General features: G+C 37.1%; 1 protein-coding gene across 2 annotated transcripts; it reads left to right on the top strand.

Moving 5' to 3' along the window:
• Window positions 1-13,396: 13,396 nt before the first annotated feature.
• On the top strand, window positions 13,397-21,456 carry CAV2 (caveolin 2). 2 transcript variants are annotated; one of them, XM_047096528.1, is made up of 3 exons: window positions 13,397-13,995; window positions 14,320-14,507; window positions 19,203-21,456. In XM_047096528.1, exons 1-3 carry the CDS (start codon window positions 13,846-13,848, stop codon window positions 19,351-19,353), a joined length of 489 nt encoding a protein of 162 aa, XP_046952484.1. In that variant the 5' UTR covers window positions 13,397-13,845; the 3' UTR covers window positions 19,354-21,456. The 2 variants fall into 2 exon arrangements, with proteins under 2 accessions (XP_046952484.1, XP_046952485.1); XM_047096529.1 differs by lacking the exon at window positions 14,320-14,507 and having other exon boundaries at window positions 13,758-13,995.
• The last annotated feature ends 1,021 nt before the right edge of the window (window positions 21,457-22,477 follow it).

Below are 22,477 nucleotides of genomic sequence, written 5' to 3' on the forward strand. Positions count from 1 at the left end.
CCACCAATAGCTATATTTGCCTTCCAAAGGCCACACCACCAGGTGGCTTCTGGGTTCTAGTCACTAATCCCTCCTTGCCCTTCAGGTCTGTTTTTGGCAATAGCCCCGCACTGTTGGTGGTGGTTTCCCTTAACCACCTCATATCCTCAGAAATAGTCTCTTAATACATTCTCCTTAATGACCCTGCCCAATTCCTCACAGCATCCTAAATGCACACAGAGTCCCTGTCTCCTTTCTCCATCTTACCAAAGATCCCCTCCTATTAGCTTAATTTTTCATGAGCTTAGACCTCAGAAGGAGCAGGTTAAGTGCCAAACCACAAGAAGTTCAAAGGCAGGAAAAATCCATCCTGCAACATGGAGGAGTTATATGAGTGATAAATCCAAGTCACGTATAAACAGAAACCTATATATGGATGGATATTGTCAAGAGTTAAAAATTGACCATATTTGGCTTCAAAAGATGAAAATCTTACTCTCAGTTAAAGCTTTACTTCTCACTGCCAAATCAAACATTGCAATATACTTACCAACTTGTAACACTTTAATAATGTTTAAATGTAACCACTTTTCCAAAAATTTACCTGCTATAATTTAGACATAACCAGGTTTTTCTATTAACTTGAAAATATTCTTAAATTCTTTTAATATATTGACCCCAAACCAAACAAATAAACCCTAAAAACTTATGAACATCACTCTGAGGGGAAAGATCAAGGGCCTTCTCTGAAGGTCTTGAAAAGCAAGCTTGGTTCACATCTCACTGGAATCATTCAGGAGCATCTTCTGGGATGAATTCCAGAAGCAGAATGTGCTCAGAGACTGGACAGCTGCTGTTCATTTGTTTTCCCACCCTCCCCTAATACCAAGATTTTTCAGATAAAATCAGGATCAAAATTAATACAACGGACCACATCAGAGGGGAAAATGAGTTACAAAAGCAAAGCCTGTGTAGTTGAAAAATACCCTTCTTTGATCCACAGCAATGTTATTCACTTCATTATTACTACTTTTTATTTATTTATTTATTTTGCTCAACACCTCCTGTAAAAGTTTGAAAGAAAGCATGTAGCCCTTTGTAAATTTCTAGGTTGATATATAAAATGTCTTCTTTACCACAGTTTAAATAACCTCAAAGAATGTAATTTCCAGAATATTATAAATACTAACATTACTGTTTTAAATGTAGCCAATGAAATAGAAATATCACATTAAGTTGATGCTATCATCATCTATTTTATTAATGTATAAGCAAATACATGACAAGTTTTTCTTTAATTTTCAAAAATTTGGCATGGTCCTTTATCTTCTTGAGATAATTATTCCATGTGACTTCCACTACAGTACCTGTAGAATATGATTTTGAAGTAATATATTTTTTATGCTATCTATGAACCAGGAAGCCCTCACCAAACACTGAATCTGCTGGCACTGGGATCCAGGTCTTCCCAGCCTCCAGAACTGTAAGAAATAAATGTTTGTTTTTACAAGCCACCCAGTCTATGGTATTTTGTTATAGAATCCCAAATGATACACCACTCACCATCTACTCGCATGACTAATTCAAAAAGATAAATAATAACAAGCAATGATGAACCCTCATAACAAGCAATGATGAATACCTCAGAAGGTAGAGAAACTTGAACCCTCATACACTGTTGGTAGAAGTGCAAAATGGTGCAGCCACTTTGGAAAACAAGTTGGCAGTTCCTCAAAAGACTAAACATAGAGATACAATATGATCCAGCAATTCCACCCGCTGGTATACATGCAAGAGAAATGAAAACGTGTCTCTATAAAAACTTGCACACAAATGTTCATAGAAGCATTGTTCATTATAACCAAAAAGTGAAAACAACCCAAAAGTCCATTGACTGATGGATAAGTTAACATTACTAAAAGGAAATATTATTCATCCATCAAAAGGAATGAAGTACTGATTTATGATACAACACTGGTAACCTTAGAAATATTGTGCTTGGGAATGCAAGCTGGTGCTGCCACTCTGGAAAACAGTATGGAGGTTCCTCAAAAAACTAAAAATAGAACTACCCTACGACCCAGCAATTGCACTACTAGGCATTTATCCATGGGATACAGGTGTGCTATTTCGAAGGGACACATGCACCCCAATGTTTATAACAGCACTATAAACAATAGCCAAAGTATGGAAAGAGCCCAAATGACCATCAATGGATGAATGGATAAAGATAACGTGGTATATATATATACATACATATATGTATGTATATATATATACATACAATGGAGTATTACTTGGCAATCAAAAAGAATGAAATCTTGGCATTTGCAACTACGTGGATGGAACTGGAGGGTATTATGCTAAGTGAAATTGGTCAGTCAGAGAAAGACAAATATCATATGACTTCACTCATATGAGGACTTTAAGAGGCAAAACAGATGAACATAAGGGAAGGGAAACAAAAATAATATAAAAACAGGGAGGGAGACAAAACAGAAGAGACTCATAAATATGGAGAACAAACTGAGGGTTACTGGAGGGGTTGTGGGAGGGGGATGGGCTAAATGGGTAAGGGGTAAGTCACAAAAGACTAGATATTGCATGCATTCATTTATAGGAAATGCTCAGAACAGGCAAATCTACAGAGATAGAAAGTAGATCAGGAGTTGCCTAGGGCTGGGGGAAATGAAGGGATTAGGAGATAACAGCTAATATGTAGTTTCTTTTGAGGGTGATGAAAATGTTCTAAAATTGATAGTGGAGATGATTATACAACTCTGTGAATGCACCAAAAACCATTAAATTGTACATTTTAAATTTGTAAATTGTATGGCATGTGAATTATAGCTCAATAAAGCTGTTATTTTAAAAACAGAAACCCAAAAATATTCTAAATTTTTTCCATATGGTTCCATCTTCCATTTAGACCGTTCCTCCAAAGACAAATGCAAAATATATGCATTTCTTTCTACTCTTTTAGTCCAGTGTTTTCTGAGGCACTTCAGAGCTATTTGGGCCAAACCTGCAACCACCTGGGTGGCCCATTCCCTTGCCAGTGCCCAGGGTCAGTCCACTCCACCCCCTTCCCCTTTGGAGAGGCATGAGACACTCCCATTGACTCAGAACATTGTCCACGTGTTTTCCCTTATTTCTTTTGTTGTTGAAGAACTAGCAAAGTCCTGACTTTTAAGCTTCAAATATTTTTGGATTAATTCTAGCCTTCCTCATGCTATCAATCGAAGAAGGCAGTGGAAAATAATTCTCAATAGTAGTTGACCCAAGATTTCCTTTTCATTACCTTCAAAATAATTTATGTGCTTTCTTCACAGACTGAAATTATCAATTTCATTTTGGATGTACTATCAGCCCTCCCAGAGCATAATACTCTTCCTGAATAGGGAGCTGGAAGAAAGCTATCTGAGCCATTTCTATTATTCAGGGAAAAGCCACTGCAGAACTGAACATTTGTTTTAGAATAACCATAAAATATACAATACATATGCATATTATGAGGTTAGTGATTTTATCCTTCAGCTGCTTCCAGAACTATAATCAACACTTCACATGTGTCAAAAAATAAAGCAGAGTGTATCCTACAAGCAAACACACCTTAAATATTTTATTAAAAGGTTCTTTTCAAATAAATGTAATATCTATCTCAGGCTTAAGGACCAGAGTTAATTAACTCCCTATCCATTTCCCTGAAAGAAGCAGGGAGAACCTGGGCATGTTGGAAAAAGTTCTGGACCAAGACTCAAGAAACTTGACTTTAATTTTGGACCTAATAGTTAATAACAATGAAAACTCTGTCAATTCTATAAACTTCTTTAAGCTTCAGTTTCTTTGTCTCTAATATGGGTATAATAACAGTTGTCTTGCCTAACTCACAGCATAGTTCTTAGCAGGAAATATAAAATGTATTTGAAAAAAATATATAAAAGACACACACAATATTAGGTATTATGAGCTGGGTGAGAGAGTTGAACCTTATTCAATATGAGGTCACCTCCACTCCCTTTGGTTACCTTCTTTTCTGCAAGCATTGACCCTCTGAGGAGACTAAAGTATACTGAGTATCTTTTCTGGTAATGGCAGAATTTAACACTTTCTCAGGCATTTTGTTTCATTCTATGCCATTACCATTTTACAGTGAAGAACCCAAGAACAAGAGAGGTCCAGTAACAACCAAAGTTACACAGCTAATGATTTTTAGAAAAGGAATTGAAACTTAACTCTAAACTCATGTTTTTTCTACTACATGATACTTTCTGGGAAAATTCTCTTTTTCTTAATGTCCTGAATGACTCTGATTGTTTTAACGCATCCCAAATTACAGTGTCCACTATCAATAGCCCTGGAAATGGGGAAAGATGGCCCGAAGACTGTTGTCAACTTCACTGACGATAGGTTTTCATTTGCCCGGGACAATCTCTGTCTACACTGGTTATCCTAATGTAACTATCAACAGTGCCTTCCTTGCACTTCCAGAAATGTTTTGGTTTGGATCTGAGATGTTAATATTGGCTTTACATCATGAAAGTTAATTACTAGACATTGAAATTATAAATCGGTAAATGTATTACAAATTTACATATATATTTATATATATTTTAAACTTGTATGCAATGAAGCTAAAAGGGAAAGCAAAGACAAGAGAAATAGAGCAGTCATGGGCATGTAAATGAAGAATCGTGATATTGAATATATCAACATATTCAGAAAAAAAATCAACTCACTCATACCAAGATATTTTAAAAGACAGCTTGTAAAAGCAAGATGTAACACTTGATATATCCCTTCCCAGGAAGCAAGAAGAGTGAATAAGAATGCACTTTCAGCTAAGTTGATTATGTTGACCCCTCTGTGTTCCTATGAGTGTATGTTTTCCAGTGATCCACCTTTTGGAAAAAATAACAGTCCCAAACCAGTACTCGATTTCACTTTTCATCTACCTTCTGATTTTAAAAAGACAGCAGAGATCTGTCACCTTTCACTCTTGACATTGCCAATCTTAATATCTTCTTATATTCTTGGTTGACTTACTAAATTCATGATGAGGATGTGGAGCAATTGGAATTCTCATTCACTGCTGGTGAAAGTGTAAATTAGAGTAATCACTTTATAAGATGAACACACACTTTATAAAATGTGAACACAAATTTACTCTTTAAAAAGCTCAGCAAATATCCTCTTAGATATAAACCCAACAGAAACATGTATACATCTGCACCAAAAGAAATGTTCATAGCAGTATTATTCATAGTAGCCCCTAAAAGGAAATGACCCACATATCCATGAACACTAGAGTAGATAAATGAATTGTGGTTTATTCATACAATGAAACAGCACACCAATGACAGGAGATGAAATGAAAATGATAGAAAATTATTCGTCTATACAACATGGATGTAGCTCACAGTCATGTTTAATGAAATGAATTAGACTTTTAAAAAGCATTATATATGATAGCTTTTATGTAAAATTTAAAACGAGCAAGTCTAATACATCATGGTAGAGTTCAGGATCATAGTTACTTTTGGAAAAGAGATGAGGGTGGTACAGAGACTGGCATACAACAGATTTCTGAGGTCTGGTAATGTTCTATTTATTGATCTGAGTGGAGATTATAGGGTATGTTTTCCTTGTGATAACTCGAGCTAATGCTTAAGGTAATGCTTATAATCTGTTCACTTTGATATGTATGTGTACATCACATAACACTTTAACAAAAATATATATATTCTTTGGCTGTTGTGTGAAGAAAATAATTACTGGGAGAAGAACAGAAGCAGAGTCAAACATGGAGCCTACTGACATGGTTCAGGTAAGATGTTAATTTAGAACAGGAGGGGGAAGTGAAAATAAAAGAAGGTAAAAGCACTGTGTTTGGAGGTAGAACTAATCAGCTTGATGGGGAAGAAGGCAATGAGGGAAATAAAAGAATTAGAGCTGACTTTTAAGTTTTGTGTTTGATCAACTATGTGACAAGAATGACTAGAGGTTCAGATCTGGTGGTAGAAATCAAGAGCAAGGTTATAGACATACAACGTTTGAGATGTCAAAGTTGTCAGCAGGGTATATAAATTTGAAGCTTAGAAACAGGCTTCAAATCACCAGCATATTTATACCCATTATATTGGAATGCTTTATAACTAACTTGTGTCTCAACCCTGCCCTATTCAAAATTTTACCAGTGACTGAATAAAGACATGAACAAAATAACAGATTAACAGTAAAGTAATACACTGAAAACTGTTAAAAAAAAAAAAAGAAGAAAAAAAACCCTCAAAGCATGATAAAATTTAATAGGAATAATACAGACATCCTGTCAGGGTCAAATCATCAATTACAGTGTGACCTAACCAAAATACAAACGAGCACAAAAGACTTACAAAGTTTAATATCCAGTGGTACTAGTTTGAATCAGCACCAGGATACAGCAGTCAAAAAATCAATCAGTCTAGTGATCAATACAAAGAAGGTAATATAGAATGCTTGCTTTACCCTATACTGCTGAGACCCCAGACCAAGTGTTATGCTTTTTGTGTGATTTTGAGATAAGGAACAGGACCAGAGAAAAAGAGAATTGCAAGAAGCATTTGGAAGCAGTGATATGCAAAGAACAACTGTAGGAAATGGATCTGTTACTTAAAAGGGGGATTTAGTAGGAACAGGTTGGTGTTTAAAAACTACATTCAAACACTTCAAAGGGCTGACACTTGATGTGTTTTTTTAAAGCTGTAGAAGGCAGAAAATGATATGGATGGATGGATGGATGGATGGATGGATGGTTAGGTAGAAAGGAAGGAAGAATTTCAGATCGAGGATTCTGGAAAAAACAATGAAGAATTTTATAACAACCATATTTGGGTTTCTTATAAAATAATTCTCCATTGCTAAATATTCCAACAGTCTGTATGGTCAAGTATGAAGATTCTTTGATGAGTGAACATTGATCTAGAACCTCTAAGTTCTTCCCAACCCTGAGATTAATGAGCAAGACTGTGACTGGGGAAAACAATGTTTTGGGACAGAAGAGAGCAAGAAAAGAGAGAAACAGTTCTATCATGGAAACACTTTGTCTGGCAGGAAAAAACCCACCAAGAAGGAAACACTGAAGAAACTTAGAAGAAAGGGAGATCCGTGGCAAAAAGTGGAGGCCCCTAGGGGAGGCTTTACTATCCTAAAACATCTTTCTACACTTAAAAGGAACTTACCTACATTTTATTCTGTTTCTAAAAGATAGTCCTACTCTGATAGATAATCAGAATCCTATAATTATAAATAACTTACATGTATCATTCATTTGTCACCTCCCATGTCTTCTATTATGCTATTTATTTTTTAATGAAAAAGACTTACAATACATACATGGGGAAACTGGATCAGCTTTTCAAAGTGATAAAATAATAACTCTATTTTTTGGTCCAAACATTTAGCTATTTGTGCTCTACTCCTTCAGAAAATACTTTGCTTTCATAGTAAGAGTCTTCAGAACCAAGTAATTTGAGTAACATGCCCTTTACAGCAACATTCTGCAAATTCTACTATTTCCAAATAAAGTAGTGTGCAGTTTTTCAGGACCACAGTGTTTTACTATCTAAGTTTATTTTCAGTGACATGTTTATCCAAGAGCTTCCACTGACCACAATAATTTCTAAAAAGGAAAAAGCATACTTGTTAGTAAAATGTGTAATTATGTGAATGTATGTAGACTGATAATAAGTGATAAGCAGAATCTTACATTCATTCACTATTAAGGAAAATGTCACTCTATTTGATAAATAATTTTTATCACTTCCCAAAAGTGAGATGGTGACATAAATACAGATGTTATAGGAAACAGTGCATATTTCAATGAAAAGTTTATTGTTTCTCTTGAGATTAGCATGAGGAGAATGTTCTGAATGCTCTGAGGGATTCCTATCTTTTTAAGAAAATGCAAACATCCACTAAAATTGCTTTTGAAATAAGACATTTATTCACTTACTAATTGCTTAGAGAAAAATTACCTTATTGAGACACACAAGAATGTCAATAGTCCTATATATGATATATTTAATAGAGTAACTTCTTTAATATCCACCTTTAGATCCAATCCTTTCGCTGTTCTAAACAAGGAACCTAGAAGTTAACAAGCAGTTGGCAGACAGTGAGGGCCTAATTGGGCTTCAGTGGCCCAGAAAGAGTGGATACAGACACCTAAACTGACTAATATATTTTGTGCCTTTATGTAGTGTAAAAATCTGCCTTACAGTTTTGTGTTACCACAGAACAGAAATAGACAAACATTATTTTAGTAAACTTTGTAGAAACAGAATTCTTCCCACATATTTATTGATAGAAAAATATAATCTAAAAATTCTTCTGCCCAACCCCTTGGCAGTATTCCAGTCTTCCATCTGCTCCGTGCAGTTGGATTCCCTTTGCTCTTGACTCCCAGATGACTCTTTCAAGCATTAAAGGTCACTTAGTAGACAGCAAAACACTAATTTACAAGGTGGAAGGCATTCTGTTTTTGTCTTTATTCTTATATTAGAAATATGCACTAATACTAAACAAAACTAACAAACAAAAATGTCCCACGCTTTTTTCTCTTGACTAATGTAGATTAGCTATGTTATGTTTTTAAATCAGAATTTTCTCTAAATGAAAGTGGAATAACACTTGTAAAAAGAAGAATTACTAGAGAAAACAAAGGCTTCAAATTGAGCTATACTTTTTCTGTCCAAAACCCCAAATCAAGAAAACAACTTCTAGATCTGTTGTCTTAATAATTAGTCATCTTACTATACACATTTCAGTGAGTATTTGGGAAACATGTAGCTATTCATCTTTACAGAAATATGTTCCCATTTGAATATAGAGGAAGTTGTACTTATTGTTTAATTGAAAAATTAATGTTCACCAAAAGCTAATTAGCGCCTATTTCATGTTGTAGACAGATAAAATATCAAACTCCTGTGGACATGTCTTATTTATGTATACAATATTCCAGAAATGAATGGGATAGTCAAAAGATTAAACAGGAACATCCTTTACTTATGGAAAACAGGATAAAATAAATCTAAAATTAATTGTCATACATTGTTTTGAATAAGAATGGAATGACCTATCCTCTCAGCTCTAATCATGAATATAGACTTTTTAAGAGTGTTCTTTTTTTCCCTGCCTATTTCTAATAGTCAAGTACTTCCAAACAAAAGTTACTTCTGGACATTGTTGTATATGAAAAGAGGTTTTTGGCCAGAGGAGGTGCTATTTGAAACAGCCAGAAGATTAAGTTGGCACTAACTACAAACAAATGACTATGCCTTAATATTAAACTAAAATTTCCCTGGTTCAGTGGTACAAGGCTAATTTTATCCAGAATGATAAAGTGATAGGTAAAAAAAAAAAAAAAAAAAAAAAAAAGAACAAGAACACGCTTTCATTAAGCACCATACAACTATCTGGCAACACTCCACAACAGTTGATTATTGAATAACTTTAATAACAGGTATTTTTTTTTTTTACCTATTCCTTTAAATTTTTTGTCTGGGCACGCCTGGGTGGCTCAGTCAGTTAAGCATCCGACTTCTGCTCAGGTCGCAGTCCCGTCCGAGGGTTTGAGCCCCCAGTTGGACTCTCTGCTGACAGCTCAGAGTCTAGATCCTGTTTCAGATTCTATGTCTCCCTCTCTCTCTGCCCCTCCCCCACTCGCACTCTGTCTCTGTCTCTCTCTCTCTTTCTCTCTCTCTCACAAAAATAAACATTTAAAAAAATTGTTTTTAATAATAAGTTGTTTTGTCAGAGGCTGTTATGTGTATTGAGGAGGAGATAATTGGAGGGTGGGTATGGAAAGGGAAGAAGATGAAAAGATACACTAATGAAGAGGACAAGAGGACAGGGAGTTATGCAAGGAACAGACTGTGGAAAGGCCACTATCCACAGGGAGAATGGGTCGCACAGGACACTGGAGATCTTTCCAAATTTCTCAGGCTTAATCCTTGCTGACAGTAAGCAAGTTTAGGAAGAGATGCTTAAGCTATTACCTGGCTGTGCCATTAACAAGTCTATGGGCTTCTCTATTAAGGTCACCTAAAACTTGAAAAGCTATTCAGTTGCTGGAGTGTCAAAGATTATCAAACCTTACAACCCTAAGAATATAAAAAAGTCCCAAATCTCCATTTCTTCAGCTATAATTATTCAAACTGTTCTGTCCCTTCTGAGGGAATAGCAGTCGGTTGCAAGATAGACAGGGCCTGGTAGTTGCTTCTTGTTGGTCTCTTGATGAGGTATATGTATCCCTCAAGAAATACCGGCATTATATTGAAAATCTGTAACTAATCACCGATAATGGGTTCTTCTGAAAACTTTACAGACCAAACAAGTATCCTCAAGCTTAATTTCAAAAACCCCTGGAGTTTCTGACAAATTGGTATTACAGTTCTGAGATTAATCTTAAGCGTAAGTGTGTAAGTGGACAGCTGGAACTTAATTTTTCCCATTCACATGAAGAACTGCTTCAGCAATGTCCTATCCAATGGTTCTCAGCCTGAGAAAGGAGAGGAAAGGTGATTTGGGCCCCCAGGGGACATTTGGCAACATCTGGAAATGTTTTGGGTTGTCACCACTGGGGAGTGCTACTGGCAACTAGTGGGCAGAGGGCAGGGATGCTGCTAAACACCCTGCAATGCACAAGACAGCGCCTCACAGCAAAGAATGATCTGACCCAAAATGTCAGTAAGTGCTGAGGTCAGAAAACTGGTCTACTCCAAATGCTTTAAACATTATTAAACCATAATACCATAATGGTGAAATTAAGAAGTCATTATTATTTTCATTAACGATTAATTTGCACAATGGCAGTTTGAAAAAATAGACCCTGCCTAAAGTTTTATGCTAGCTATAAAGCTATACAGAGGGGAAAAAAGACACATTTGTGAGAGGAAAGGAAAGGAAAGGAAAGGAAAGGAAAGGAAAGGAAAGGAAAGGAAAGGAAAGGAAAGGAAAGGAAAGGAAAGGAAAGGAAAGGAGGAGGGTAGAGGGAGGGAGGAAGGAAAGGAAGAAAGAAGGGAGGGAGGGAGGGAAAGGGAAGGAAAGGAAGAAAGGGGAAAAGGAGAGAAAGAAGGAAGGGAAAAATTACTTATTTTTCTTCATAAAAGCATTCACGATTTTCAATGAACCAAAAAAATAATCTTTCTCAGACAATACACTGAGAAAAGTGAGGAAAAAAATAATTATAAACTATCCTACTCATAAATACTCATCTATTATCAAGTTGTTATTCTTCAAATATATTAATATAACATCTGAAAAGTAACCCTCTTATCAGAAGCTGTGATAACAACTAAAAGATGAATGCATTAGTAAACTGTTTAGTTCCCTTAGTTATAGGGCAATTTAAAAAAAAATTAGAGAAAGCTATTGAAGAGAAATCCTGTGGTTTGGGAGATACTACAGTGTGCTCAGCCATTTAGCTCCAACCCACTTCCTATCTTATCCTTTTCCTGGCAGATTTCCCTTCCAGTTAGTAGGGACCATTTGCTGTGGCAATCATTGGTTTAAACTCCTTAAGAACAACAGTAGCTAACATTTTCTAGGCATCTACTAATAAGATAAGCAAAATCATTTTTATAGCGTCTCTAAAAACAATCTTTGGTATTAAAATGGTGAAATGAACAAGAATTTCATCAAAATAAGAACCTTACACAGATCAACCCACCATGGTGGAGGTGCTCAAGAAAAATTGATAGTAAATGTATGAATGAATCCTCCCTCCTTTTTTAAGCACTATGCGAAATACAACAAGCCTTCTTTTAACTTCGGTTTTGGAGTTACATTTTCATAAATACCTATCATTTTACAAATGAATCTATAATCTAAACTGTCCCATTAAGACAATGTTAATTTCTTCTGCTTTTTGGCCTCCTGGCCCTGCTGCCTGAAAAATGAGTCAATTATTTGTGGTAACTGTTGCAAATGTCTTACTAATCCCACTGGAAATGTAAATGTGATCAGAGGAAAGAAAGGAAAGAAGCCCTAATGCCAGATTTTCAGCCACTGCTTAAGCTCACTCTAGCACTATGGGAATGACTTTCTTCTTCAGGAACATCTTAAAATCTGGGATTATTTTAAGGAAAACAAAATTTTACAAAATGTTATTTAGCTGTAAACTCAATTATTTTCCATTTCCTGGTAAATGGTATTACGAATTTTCTTAAGGATTAATGTCTTCTATTCACTTTGATAAACAGTTTCGGACAAGTACTCTAGAAGAGCCCCAACTCTCAGTCATCTGCTTCAGTGAAAAGAGGAAGTAGAGAAGCAAAATGTCTAAGTCATCACTTTGGATTGAACTAAACATGAACAAAATTGGGACAGAAAAGAAAGAAAAGAAGGGGCAAGCTGGACCACCTCTGGGAGAGGAGGGGCACCATGGCAGGCTTGAGACTCAACCACGGTATTACAACACTGCCATTCTTACGGGCTAGTAGCAGTAAGTAAACTCAGCATTTAACTTAGAAATACTATGTTTGGTCTCCAAAGTATTTTTCCTATTCTGATCCTGCTCTTTGTGTATAATTTTTATTGTTTCAAAAACTTTTTTTTCCCCATCAGAAGTAATTCTTCAAATCCAGTTCACACATCAGGATTTGATACATGCGGCAAGTTCCAAATGCTGTGTATTTCAGCAATACTTGACTGCCTTCCTACTATGCCTTAGGCACAGAGCAAGCCTCAGGCACCCCAAGTCTGAGACACATTATTTTGCTTTTGGCAAATTTTCACTGAGTACCTTCCTCCCCCAAACAAGTACCTAAGTCCACCAGACTTTTAACCCTTTATACCCCTTTAACCTTTAATCCTTCCCTCTGAAAGCTTTTGAGTAGTCAGCAGTCTGGGTCTTCTACTGCAGTGTGGCTTTACCGCAGGGGTTTGTTTACAAGTTTCCTACAAGATAGTTGTGGATGTGACTGCATCTCAGAGATAACTGAAATCTTTCAAGACTTGATTCAGAAGAAAACTAAGCGTTTTAATTTAGAAGGAAAAAGAGATACCTCCTCTCTGCTCTGAGGGAGCAAACCCCTAGGGGTAGTGAGCTCACCAAACCAACTCCATTTCCTCACCTTGCCTCCAACAGGCTCACACATTCTGTGGGCGCCGGGATAGATGCATAGCTGATGCGCTTGCTGGATTCTCTAGCACTTGTGGGATTGCCTGACAATCAGGAGTGTCATAACTGTGTGTTAGAGACCACGTAAGAGTTTGACGGGAATTTAATTCTCAGTAACTCTGTGAAGCAACAACGACTCCTCCCATTTCACAAGGAGGTAGCTGAGGTCCCGAGCACACATGGTAAATGGTAGAGCAGGGAGAAGACAGATCTTGTGCTTCTATACCGGCGCTCCTAACCACCTAGTTGTCTCCCAGCAGTAAGTGCACCACCCCTGAACCTGCCAGCTCTTAAGGATCACAGTTCTAGGCATCAAGCGATGAGACCCGGGGAGCCCTCCGGCCCCTCTGTGGCGGGAATACAGGTCCTGGTGCCCGGAGCACGCTTCTCCCGCCTGTGCAGGGCCGGAATGTGCCTGTTGGGATGGCGCCGGGCCGGGGACAGACGGGGACCTGGCCAGAAAGTGGCGGCGGGAGTCGCGGGGCGGGAACCACCTCTCCGGCTGCGTCCGGTTCCCGCCCCTCGGGCCCGGCCGCAGGGCGGGGCTCGGGTCGGGTCCGGGCCGGGAGCGGTAGCCGGCAGCGGGAAGCGGCCGCCGCCCGGGCCGCGCCGGGAGAAGCGAGGCGAGGCAGGGCGGGGCGGGGCGCGACGGGAAGGGGAGGCCGCGCCAGGCCGGCTGCAGCCGCCGCGCACCGAGCGCCACGATGGGGCTGGAGACCGAGAAAGCAGACGTCCAGCTCTTCATGGACGACGACTCCTACAGCCGCCACAGCGGCGTCGACTACGCTGACCCGGATAAGTTCGCGGACTCGGGCTCCGACCGGGATCCCCACCGGCTCAACTCGAACCTCAAGGTGAAAAACAGGGGCGGGCCGTAACCTGGGCCGCGCCACGGCCTGGGGGCGCTGGTGCTCCCCCTTTACCCTAGCCCGGATCCCACCCTCCACCCTCGCCACTGGGTCAGCCCTGCGGGGTCCGGGACCCAGAATCCACATGCCTCGGGGTCGCTTGTGTAACCAGGAATTCTTAGCCAAATTCCTGTGCGCCCAACTTGACCCTGAGAAGATAGGGCAGCCCAGCCCGCTTCTCGCACCCGAGCACCCCTGGTTCCCCGGGGGGGGAGGGGGGGGGGCCGCAGGTTGGTGACAGTTCGGGATCCCTGTGTCTTGCCTCTGCAGGTGGGCTTCGAGGATGTGATTGCAGAGCCGGTGTCTACGCACTCCTTTGACAAAGTGTGGATCTGCAGCCATGCCCTCTTTGAAATCAGCAAATACGTGATATACAAGTTCCTGACATTGTTCCTGGCTATCCCCCTGGCCTTCGCTGCAGGAATTCTCTTTGCCACCCTCAGCTGTCTACACATCTGGTGAGAAAGGGCACACAGGGGTGGACCAACTTTCTGAAAGTAGGAATGTTCTTTGCCACCTGCCCCCTTCACTCCCCTTCTCCCAGGCCAGCTTGCAAGAAGGTTCATCAGTTCACCCACACAGTAGCAAGAACTGGGAGATCTGGTAGGGCGTATGCTTTCTTTAGAATCACAGGTTGGTTGGGTTAGGAGTTTAAACAGAAGTAATGTTCCTCTGTCCTCGGGTGTGATTTTCCTTCCGATGTTAATAAGGCCCAGCTGACTGGAGGTGGAGACCTGGAGGCCATGCTTCCTGCCACAAGTTGTTCTCTTACAGGTTTGAGTTAGGACTTGTGCCAGTGGTTCTGGGCTAGGCTCTTATTTCTTTCATCACCTTTTATTCAGTCACCACCTGTGCTTGGGGTAAAACAAAAGTGATCTCTGAGCAGAATGCCAGTGACAGTATAACTGAACAGGGATATCAGACCTGGCTAAGCAGTGCTATGGAGGGCTGCTCCAATCCTGCCGCTAGCAAATGGCAAGGATGAGACCAGAGGAGATGCCATGTGTGTGCAATTGTGAGGGGCCCTCAGCACAAATGAATGAAAACTCAAGCTGCATAGAATAATGAAATGAGAAGTCCTCCAAATTACTTTTCTGCCTATGAGACATGGAGAGTGGCATCAACTTCAAGGGAAAGTAAGTATAGAAACCTGCTGGGCATTGGTAGGATGTTTTGAGTAAATTTATTCACACTCAAAATGCATCATAAAACCTTGAAGAATATTTTAAGCGTTAAAATTTTTTTGAAGGAAACTTTTATATTTACCAAGAAGTTGTGTTGTTATTATATTAAAAGGTATTCACTTTATCTGGTCACCCTGGAGTATTGCCACAGTTGTCAAGCTTGTGCTTTAGGGCAGTCCTGGTGACATGTATAATCCTAAAATGCCTTGGTGTCTTTCTTAATCACTTCATATGGTATTGCCACACCCTAACACTTGTTGTGTCCATTGTTAAAAGTTAAGAAATTATTCTCAATTCCCTTTTACCTTGTAAATCAATATCCTTTAGTCACTTAGCTAGCTAGTTAGCTCAACCAAATAAATTTACTAAATGCTTGGTTTGTGCTGGGCACTGGGCCCAGGATGAGTAAGACAGATGTAGTATCTGCCCTCAATTTACTCCTAGCATATCAGGGCAACTGGCTAAGTATAGAAGTAGATGCTGAGGAAAACTCTGGTAAATCTGTTGAGGAAGGGGGAGGCACTAGGAAGTGTATGTAGAGAGAAAGGAGTCTAAAAAGAGGGGTTTTTCTTAAGTTTATTTTATTATTCATTTTGAGAGAAAGAGAGAGTTTGTGCAAGCAGGGGAGACGCAGAGGGAGAAGGAGAGAGAGAATCCCAAGCAGGCTCCTTGCTGTGAGCAGGGAGCCCAAAGTAGGCTTGGACCCATAAACCATGAGATCATAACCTGAGCCAAAATCAAGAGTCAGACACTCAACCAACTGAGCCACCCAGGTGCATCTAAAAAGTCTTTTAAAGGGTAAATAAAAATTCACCAAATAAGTAAAGGACAAAAAACAACTATTTAATTTGATCACTAAAGATTGACAACAACTAAAATATATTGAGAGTGCCACAAGACTGGAAGAGGATGAAAATCTTTGCCTTTATACATAAGCAGATTCACAAAGGCCAGATGTATAGTTAGCTCATATTCTGACATTAGCATATGGATTTTTAAAAAGAGGCCTCAGCCAGCACATAAAACTCTGGATTCCTAATGAACTGAAGCCAGTCATCTAACCTCAAAAATGTGACACACTGAGTAACCACATAGCATATTGTGAAATGTTGGCTATGAAGCTATTTGGAAGTATAGAGTGCCATATTTACAATCAACAGAGCTGGGCTTTCCTAAAGCACTTGCTGAGGAATTGAAAACAAAATGGTTTTCATTTACTAAATGGTGGAAAGCTATAAGTAAAGCTACAATTACCCAACAATGCTTCTCTTCACCTGGCTCTCCTGAAAATGGAAGGTGTTTTTTGTATGTGGTGCTTCCAATGATGAATCATCAAATCATTTCTTTTTCAGTCACATAAAATGTATTCTTTAACCTCAGCTTGCTTTTCAAATTACATTCATGTGGAACATTAATATTTAGCCATCACCCATTCATCATCAGGCAGCTGTGATTGCAAGTAGAGGAGTAACTTCAAACAAAAATGGTTAAAAGTTAGTTTATAAAACTAATTTGATAAAATAGATTTATCATTAATAGATTACATTCCCATGACATGATAAGACCAGACCAAGGAGAGGTCTTACAGAACAAATCTATTTGAGTAAGCCTTTCTTCTGTTTCACTTCCTTTTCTTTCTTTTTTCTTTTGGCAGGGAATAGGGGTTGTTTATTATAAAGAGATTGGTGGCCAAAGCGATGAAAGTATGCAGCAATAGATATTCAAACCACATCACTTCCTCACCGTGGATCTGATTTTAGATTCTTTAAACAAACAAATAACAACAAAAACACCTGGAGCTCAATCTGGTGATATCGGATCCTAGGTCAGAAGTACAGGTCATTAGGGACCAGTGGATTGTATTGATACCATACCACATTCAGATTGAGATAGCCACCTTTAAGCAACAGTAGATTATTGGTCATAAGGGGATCATATTAAAGAAATGTGCCTGGAGCTCCCTTACCCCTTGTTTTTGTTGGGATGCAATTCAGATAGATTGTCCAACTTATAGAAATATAGTGGTAGCACTTTCACTTTTAGAAGAAGTATTTAATATAGCAAATTGCTAATGACAATGCAATCTGCATGATACTATAGTTAATACAAAGCTAAATAAAAGTCTCTGTCCTAAACGCTTTGTTATTCAATGGAGGAATGTATAATCTTATAAATTATAAGATTTCTTTACGAAGTGTTTGGATCATTGGATCTTCTGACCCACAGTGAGAGAACAACAACTTAAAGAAAATTAAAATGAAATTAAAATAAATTTAAATAAAATAGATTTAAATAAAATTAAATTAAAATGAGTTCACCACATCCTATCAACTTAAGTCTCAAATGTGAGCAACTGTACTTTGCTGAACTAGAAAGTCCACTTTGTCCGCTTAATTCCCTTTTAGGACATGGAGATCTAAGAAGTTATGGGGAAAGAAAATGTCTTAGCCTAAGGAAGAGTGGAAAGTATATTGTACTCTCAGTGAAGTAGATTTGGTTAGGAAACTTTCTGATTTAAAGTTTAGTCTTAGAGTACATCAACTTGAGATTGTTTTAATTGTTTTCACTATATATTCTGATTTCAGATTGTTCTGAAACAATACATACATGATGGCATCATATATACATTATACTAGTAGCATCATAAAGACATTCCAAGGGCATATATAATAAATGTTAATCCCTATAGCCAATCGTAAGAGCTCCTGTTCATACTTTAATTTGTAGTGATATGCCCAGGGCCACAAATCAAGTGAGAAACATAATGGGATAAGAAGTCAAAAGTTGTCATCATTCTGGTTTCCATTCAACTGTTTAGCTTTGAAACACCCAGTAATTAATTTTCTTTAAAAATTTCTTTAAGTCTTTAGCACTTAGAACAAAACACGAGATAAATATAAGTGTATAGACAGTCAGTATGAATAATTCAGTATTCTAAAAATATCTCAATCAGACATTTGCCTGGTCTTCCTTTCACTTTTGACTAAGCACAACAGACCTTTATTTAAGTCACATTTTAATAGCAAATCAAGAAAATCAACCTTACTTCCTTGTGCCCATCCAGATAATAATAAAAATTCCATTGAGGCTCCCAGCAATTCCTGAGTGTTCAAAGATACTTTTGTGCTCAAATAGCACTACTACAACAGAGAGCATTATTCAGAGGATTACATAGAAAATTAATCAGCATGAAGAATATGCACATTTGCAGTTATCTTAAGAAAAGACATAGAAAAAATAATTTCAGGATAGTCTAGGTTGTTTGTTTTGTTTTGTCTAAGAGTTTTGACAGGGTTCTGTCAAAGTATTTGCAGGGTTCTTTTAACTCTACCACACAGCTCTTTGTAACGACTATGAAAAATTAGTAATATTAAGTGTGACAGAATGCTAAATTCACTTCAGCTCAAACGTTTAATAAAGGTCAAGGATGTCCTCACTTAAGGAGCTCCAATTCTAGTAGGAAAGACAGAAATATACCATCTACTTATGATATCCTTTGGTAAATTTGAGGATTAAGAAATTTTATTTTAGTACTTTAGAAGCACAAAAAAGGAGTCTCCAACCCAGCCTGGATGAAGGGGTAGGGAAGTGGAATGAGGAAACAGGAAAGGCTACCAGGAAATAGAACCTCAGGGAAAAATGAAGAATTAAGCAGGTTAATGTTTAGGGGCAGCAATCAGGTAGATATATTTACCGTTTTATTTATTTTTTGTTTTACTGATTCAGACAGCATGCCACCAATAGAAAGAGTACTGGTATTTGTCATCTACATGCCTGTTTATTTTTTTAAACAACATATGTCTGTGCATCCTATCACTATGTGGGTCACTATTCATTTACCTGTTTCAAATGTTCGACCAAATTTAGGTAAATTAGGCCATTATTGTATCTTTCCAAGCATGTGCAAGAGTCAGTGGCCTTATTTGGTAACATCAATAATCCTTACACAAATCTTTTCCTCCATTCCAGGATTATAATGCCTTTTGTAAAGACCTGCCTAATGGTCCTGCCTTCAGTGCAGACAATATGGAAGAGCATAACAGATGTTGTCATTGCCCCATTGTGCACAAGTGTAGGACGCAGCTTCTCTTCTATCAGCTTGCAACTAAGCCACGACTGAACACTTGGACCCCAGGTCTAGAGATTTGGATACTGTAATACTTCTGTGTTGTTTTAATGTAAAAGCACTACTGTTCTGTTCATTTCCCAATTGTTCTAATTGAGCAAATTTTTAAGATAAGCAACCACTTTTAGAAATGTTTATTGGCAGATCTTTTCAAATAATCCTTTTCTAATTAATAGCCAAGGATTTCATAACAAACTTTATAGCCCGAATTAAACAGTAGGTTGGCAACACTTAATGTTAAAGGCAGACAGTTTTTCCTTTAGTAAAAAAGTATACATTTCATAATGATGAATTTATAAAGATCAAGGGACACTTCTTAAACACTATACTAGTTTTGTCACAACTGCTCATAAATAATATGCAATTTCTTATTTTTTTACTCTGATTGTAATACTTTTAAAATTACCTTTGCAGAAAAAATCATGGCAATACTTACAGGAAAAATATGTACAGAAAAAAAAAAGGTCCTAGGAATTACAATAACAAAAGCATGCAGTGGTAATAGATATCAAATATAATAAATAAATGTGAAAATAGATTCATGAACATCTGTTCCTTTAAATAAGATATTGTTAACCTGCAGGTCTATTTAATAAGATGTTGCATTTTACTGTATATTTTGTACTTACTGTAAATGTTGCTCTAATCAGATTGCTTTCAAGTACTTTTATTATATTATCTTATTGAACTAATATATAGAATGATTAAATGTATCTTTCCTGGGGAACTTCATTGGTGAGATTGCACTGTCTTGATTATGTGAGCATAAATATCTTCTTTGGGAATAGACTATAAAAGAGCGATATATAAGATTTTTCTTTTTAAATTTTCTAACCAAAATCCTGAAAAGTTTTCTGACTTAGGTTTTTCTGGCTGTGACCTTAAAAATAATCCAGATCTAAATGGTATTTCATCTAGGAGATGCTTTCTCTCTTATAGTTAGAAATTAAACCTGTATTCTGCATTCCTGTTAATATCTCATTTTACCTTCAAGTAATACTGGTGCTATTTAATAACACTCAACATAAAGACTATTTATGACACTTAAGTACTATTTCAACTACAGTGATTCATGGAGAAAGACTTATAGGAAAGTTGTCAATTTGTTGGGCCCATGCTATTGAGTTCCATATATATAAGTTAAAGAGTAACAGATACAGACTTTGAAGATGTTATCTGATATGGATTTTGTTAGTATAAAATTATTCTTATCATTTTTGAACTGTAAAGTCCTATTCAATGTTATAAGTCACTATTCTTTTAAAAATCTCATTATCCAAAATGATAGGCATGTACAAAATATGTTTATGATATAAGTGGTTACTATAATTTACATATCATAAAAGTCTATAAATGCTCAAATTTCAGAATTATTATCAGAACCTGAATTATCATTCCTCTGAACATCTTCATAGATGATAAATCTTCATTCAGTGAATATTAATTTTACTTTTCCAAATTACTAGGACTAGTGAATATAAAGGATGACTGAACTGGAATACTATTGGGGCCAAAGTAAACAAATGATTAAATTATAAAATTCCTATCCTTTTGAAGATAGCTACAAAAGAGACTTCAAAATTAGAAAAGATTCTCATGATCATTACCTTAAAACATTACCACTCTTTTGACTATATAGATTTTATTATGTTAGTTAAAAAGGTCAGTCTCATGACTACAGTTATACTATAAACAATACAACTATGTATTTGAAGTGTTTTTTTTTAATATTTGGATCTGTTGATTGGCTAAAAGTATTTGATTAATAAAATATGTATTTAAATAAATCATAAGCTTAAATAAATCATATCTTTCCAAATAGCTATTGACAAGTTTTAAAGCCAAAATAAATACACATAGTCATATAACAAAACCTATTAACTTTTAACAAGTGAGATATATGACTTCCTTATTTCTGAATAGCATTGATTACTGTCAAAATGAATTTTTACTGAGACTTGCCATTAGCTATTTTATTTCCTAGACTGAAATTCTATACCAAGTGATCCAGGTTTCATGTGCAAACATGTTAGTTCTTTTCTTCAGGGGTGGGGCAAGTAGGCGATGAGTCTCCATAATAAACTTTCTAAAAACCCATAATGTGTTCATTGTTTTTATTATATTAAATACAAAATTGATCAATAAAGAACCTTTTTAAACCTTGTTAAAACCCCATAATAGAAAAAAAATATATGAGTTATTGCTTATTCAGGAACGTATTTGTGAAAAATTATGGGATTGGTAATTTGTTTTCTCAGCACTTAAACTGGTTCCCTATAAATTTTTCTATCATTTGATGAACAGTATACACAATGAATTGTTCACAAACCCGTCATACTTCATCTTCCTCATGAAATGAAAGTCTCTTGCTAATCCTAAATAAACTGATAGTTCTGTTTTCAATTTTTTAAATAAGAAAGTAAAACAACATAAATCACATGTACTTGGATACTGGTGCCATGAAGCCAGACTAGAGTTCAAAATTATTTTTGGAAAGTGAGTATGTGAAGAGTAGCTGCTGATATTGGCATGGATTTTCCCATCAGTTAATCTGGAAAAATGACCAGCTTCTAATAATAAAGCAGGTGTTTGGCTTTTTAAAATGCTTTTTATAGTTTTGAAAAATTTTCCTCTTTTCAATAGTCATCCACATCCCATTGATTTATTTAGATGCCTTTCTTGGGAAGCTGTTACAGTGCAGTGAAAAGGGCCCTGCCTTCCAGGTTAGGCATCTGGATTCCAGTCTCAGCACTGCCATTACTGAGGTGTGTCACCTCCTGCAAAAGGTTTCACCTCGGGCTCTCAGTTTTCTTATCTTTAATGAAAGAATTGAACAAAAGGAGGTTTCAGGAACTTCCTATCTCATTGCTTTCTGTGACATCAGTAGGATAAAGCCTTGGCACTGTATGCAAACGAATCTAGCTGTTCAGGAATTTTTTTAAAATTAAAAATTTTCTGTCAGAGGGCTGATGTGCTATAAATACAATAACAAATACATTCACTTTTCACTCTTCAGTTGACTGTGAAGATGAGTGTGTGGCTTTGATTCTCTATGACAAGGATTCCTAGATTTTTAACAATTCTGAGGATTATTGTTACATTTTCTCTGAAAATAATG

Source organism: Lynx rufus, unplaced genomic scaffold, assembly GCF_022079265.1.
Source record: "Lynx rufus isolate CCGP_SWC_20201006 ecotype Redwood Valley unplaced genomic scaffold, mLynRuf1.p SCAF_4, whole genome shotgun sequence".
Lineage (NCBI taxonomy): Eukaryota > Metazoa > Chordata > Mammalia > Carnivora > Felidae > Lynx > Lynx rufus.

Bases quoted from the DNA above. Each gene is read 5' to 3' on its own strand.
- CAV2 (XM_047096528.1), top strand. From the start codon at position 13,846: ATGGGGCTGGAGACCGAGAAAGCAGACGTCCAGCTCTTCATGGACGAC. The intron at 13,996-14,319 runs GTGAAAAACAGG...TTGCCTCTGCAG, and splicing joins GGCTCAACTCGAACCTCAAG to GTGGGCTTCGAGGATGTGAT. The intron at 14,508-19,202 runs GTGAGAAAGGGC...CCTCCATTCCAG, and splicing joins CTCAGCTGTCTACACATCTG to GATTATAATGCCTTTTGTAA.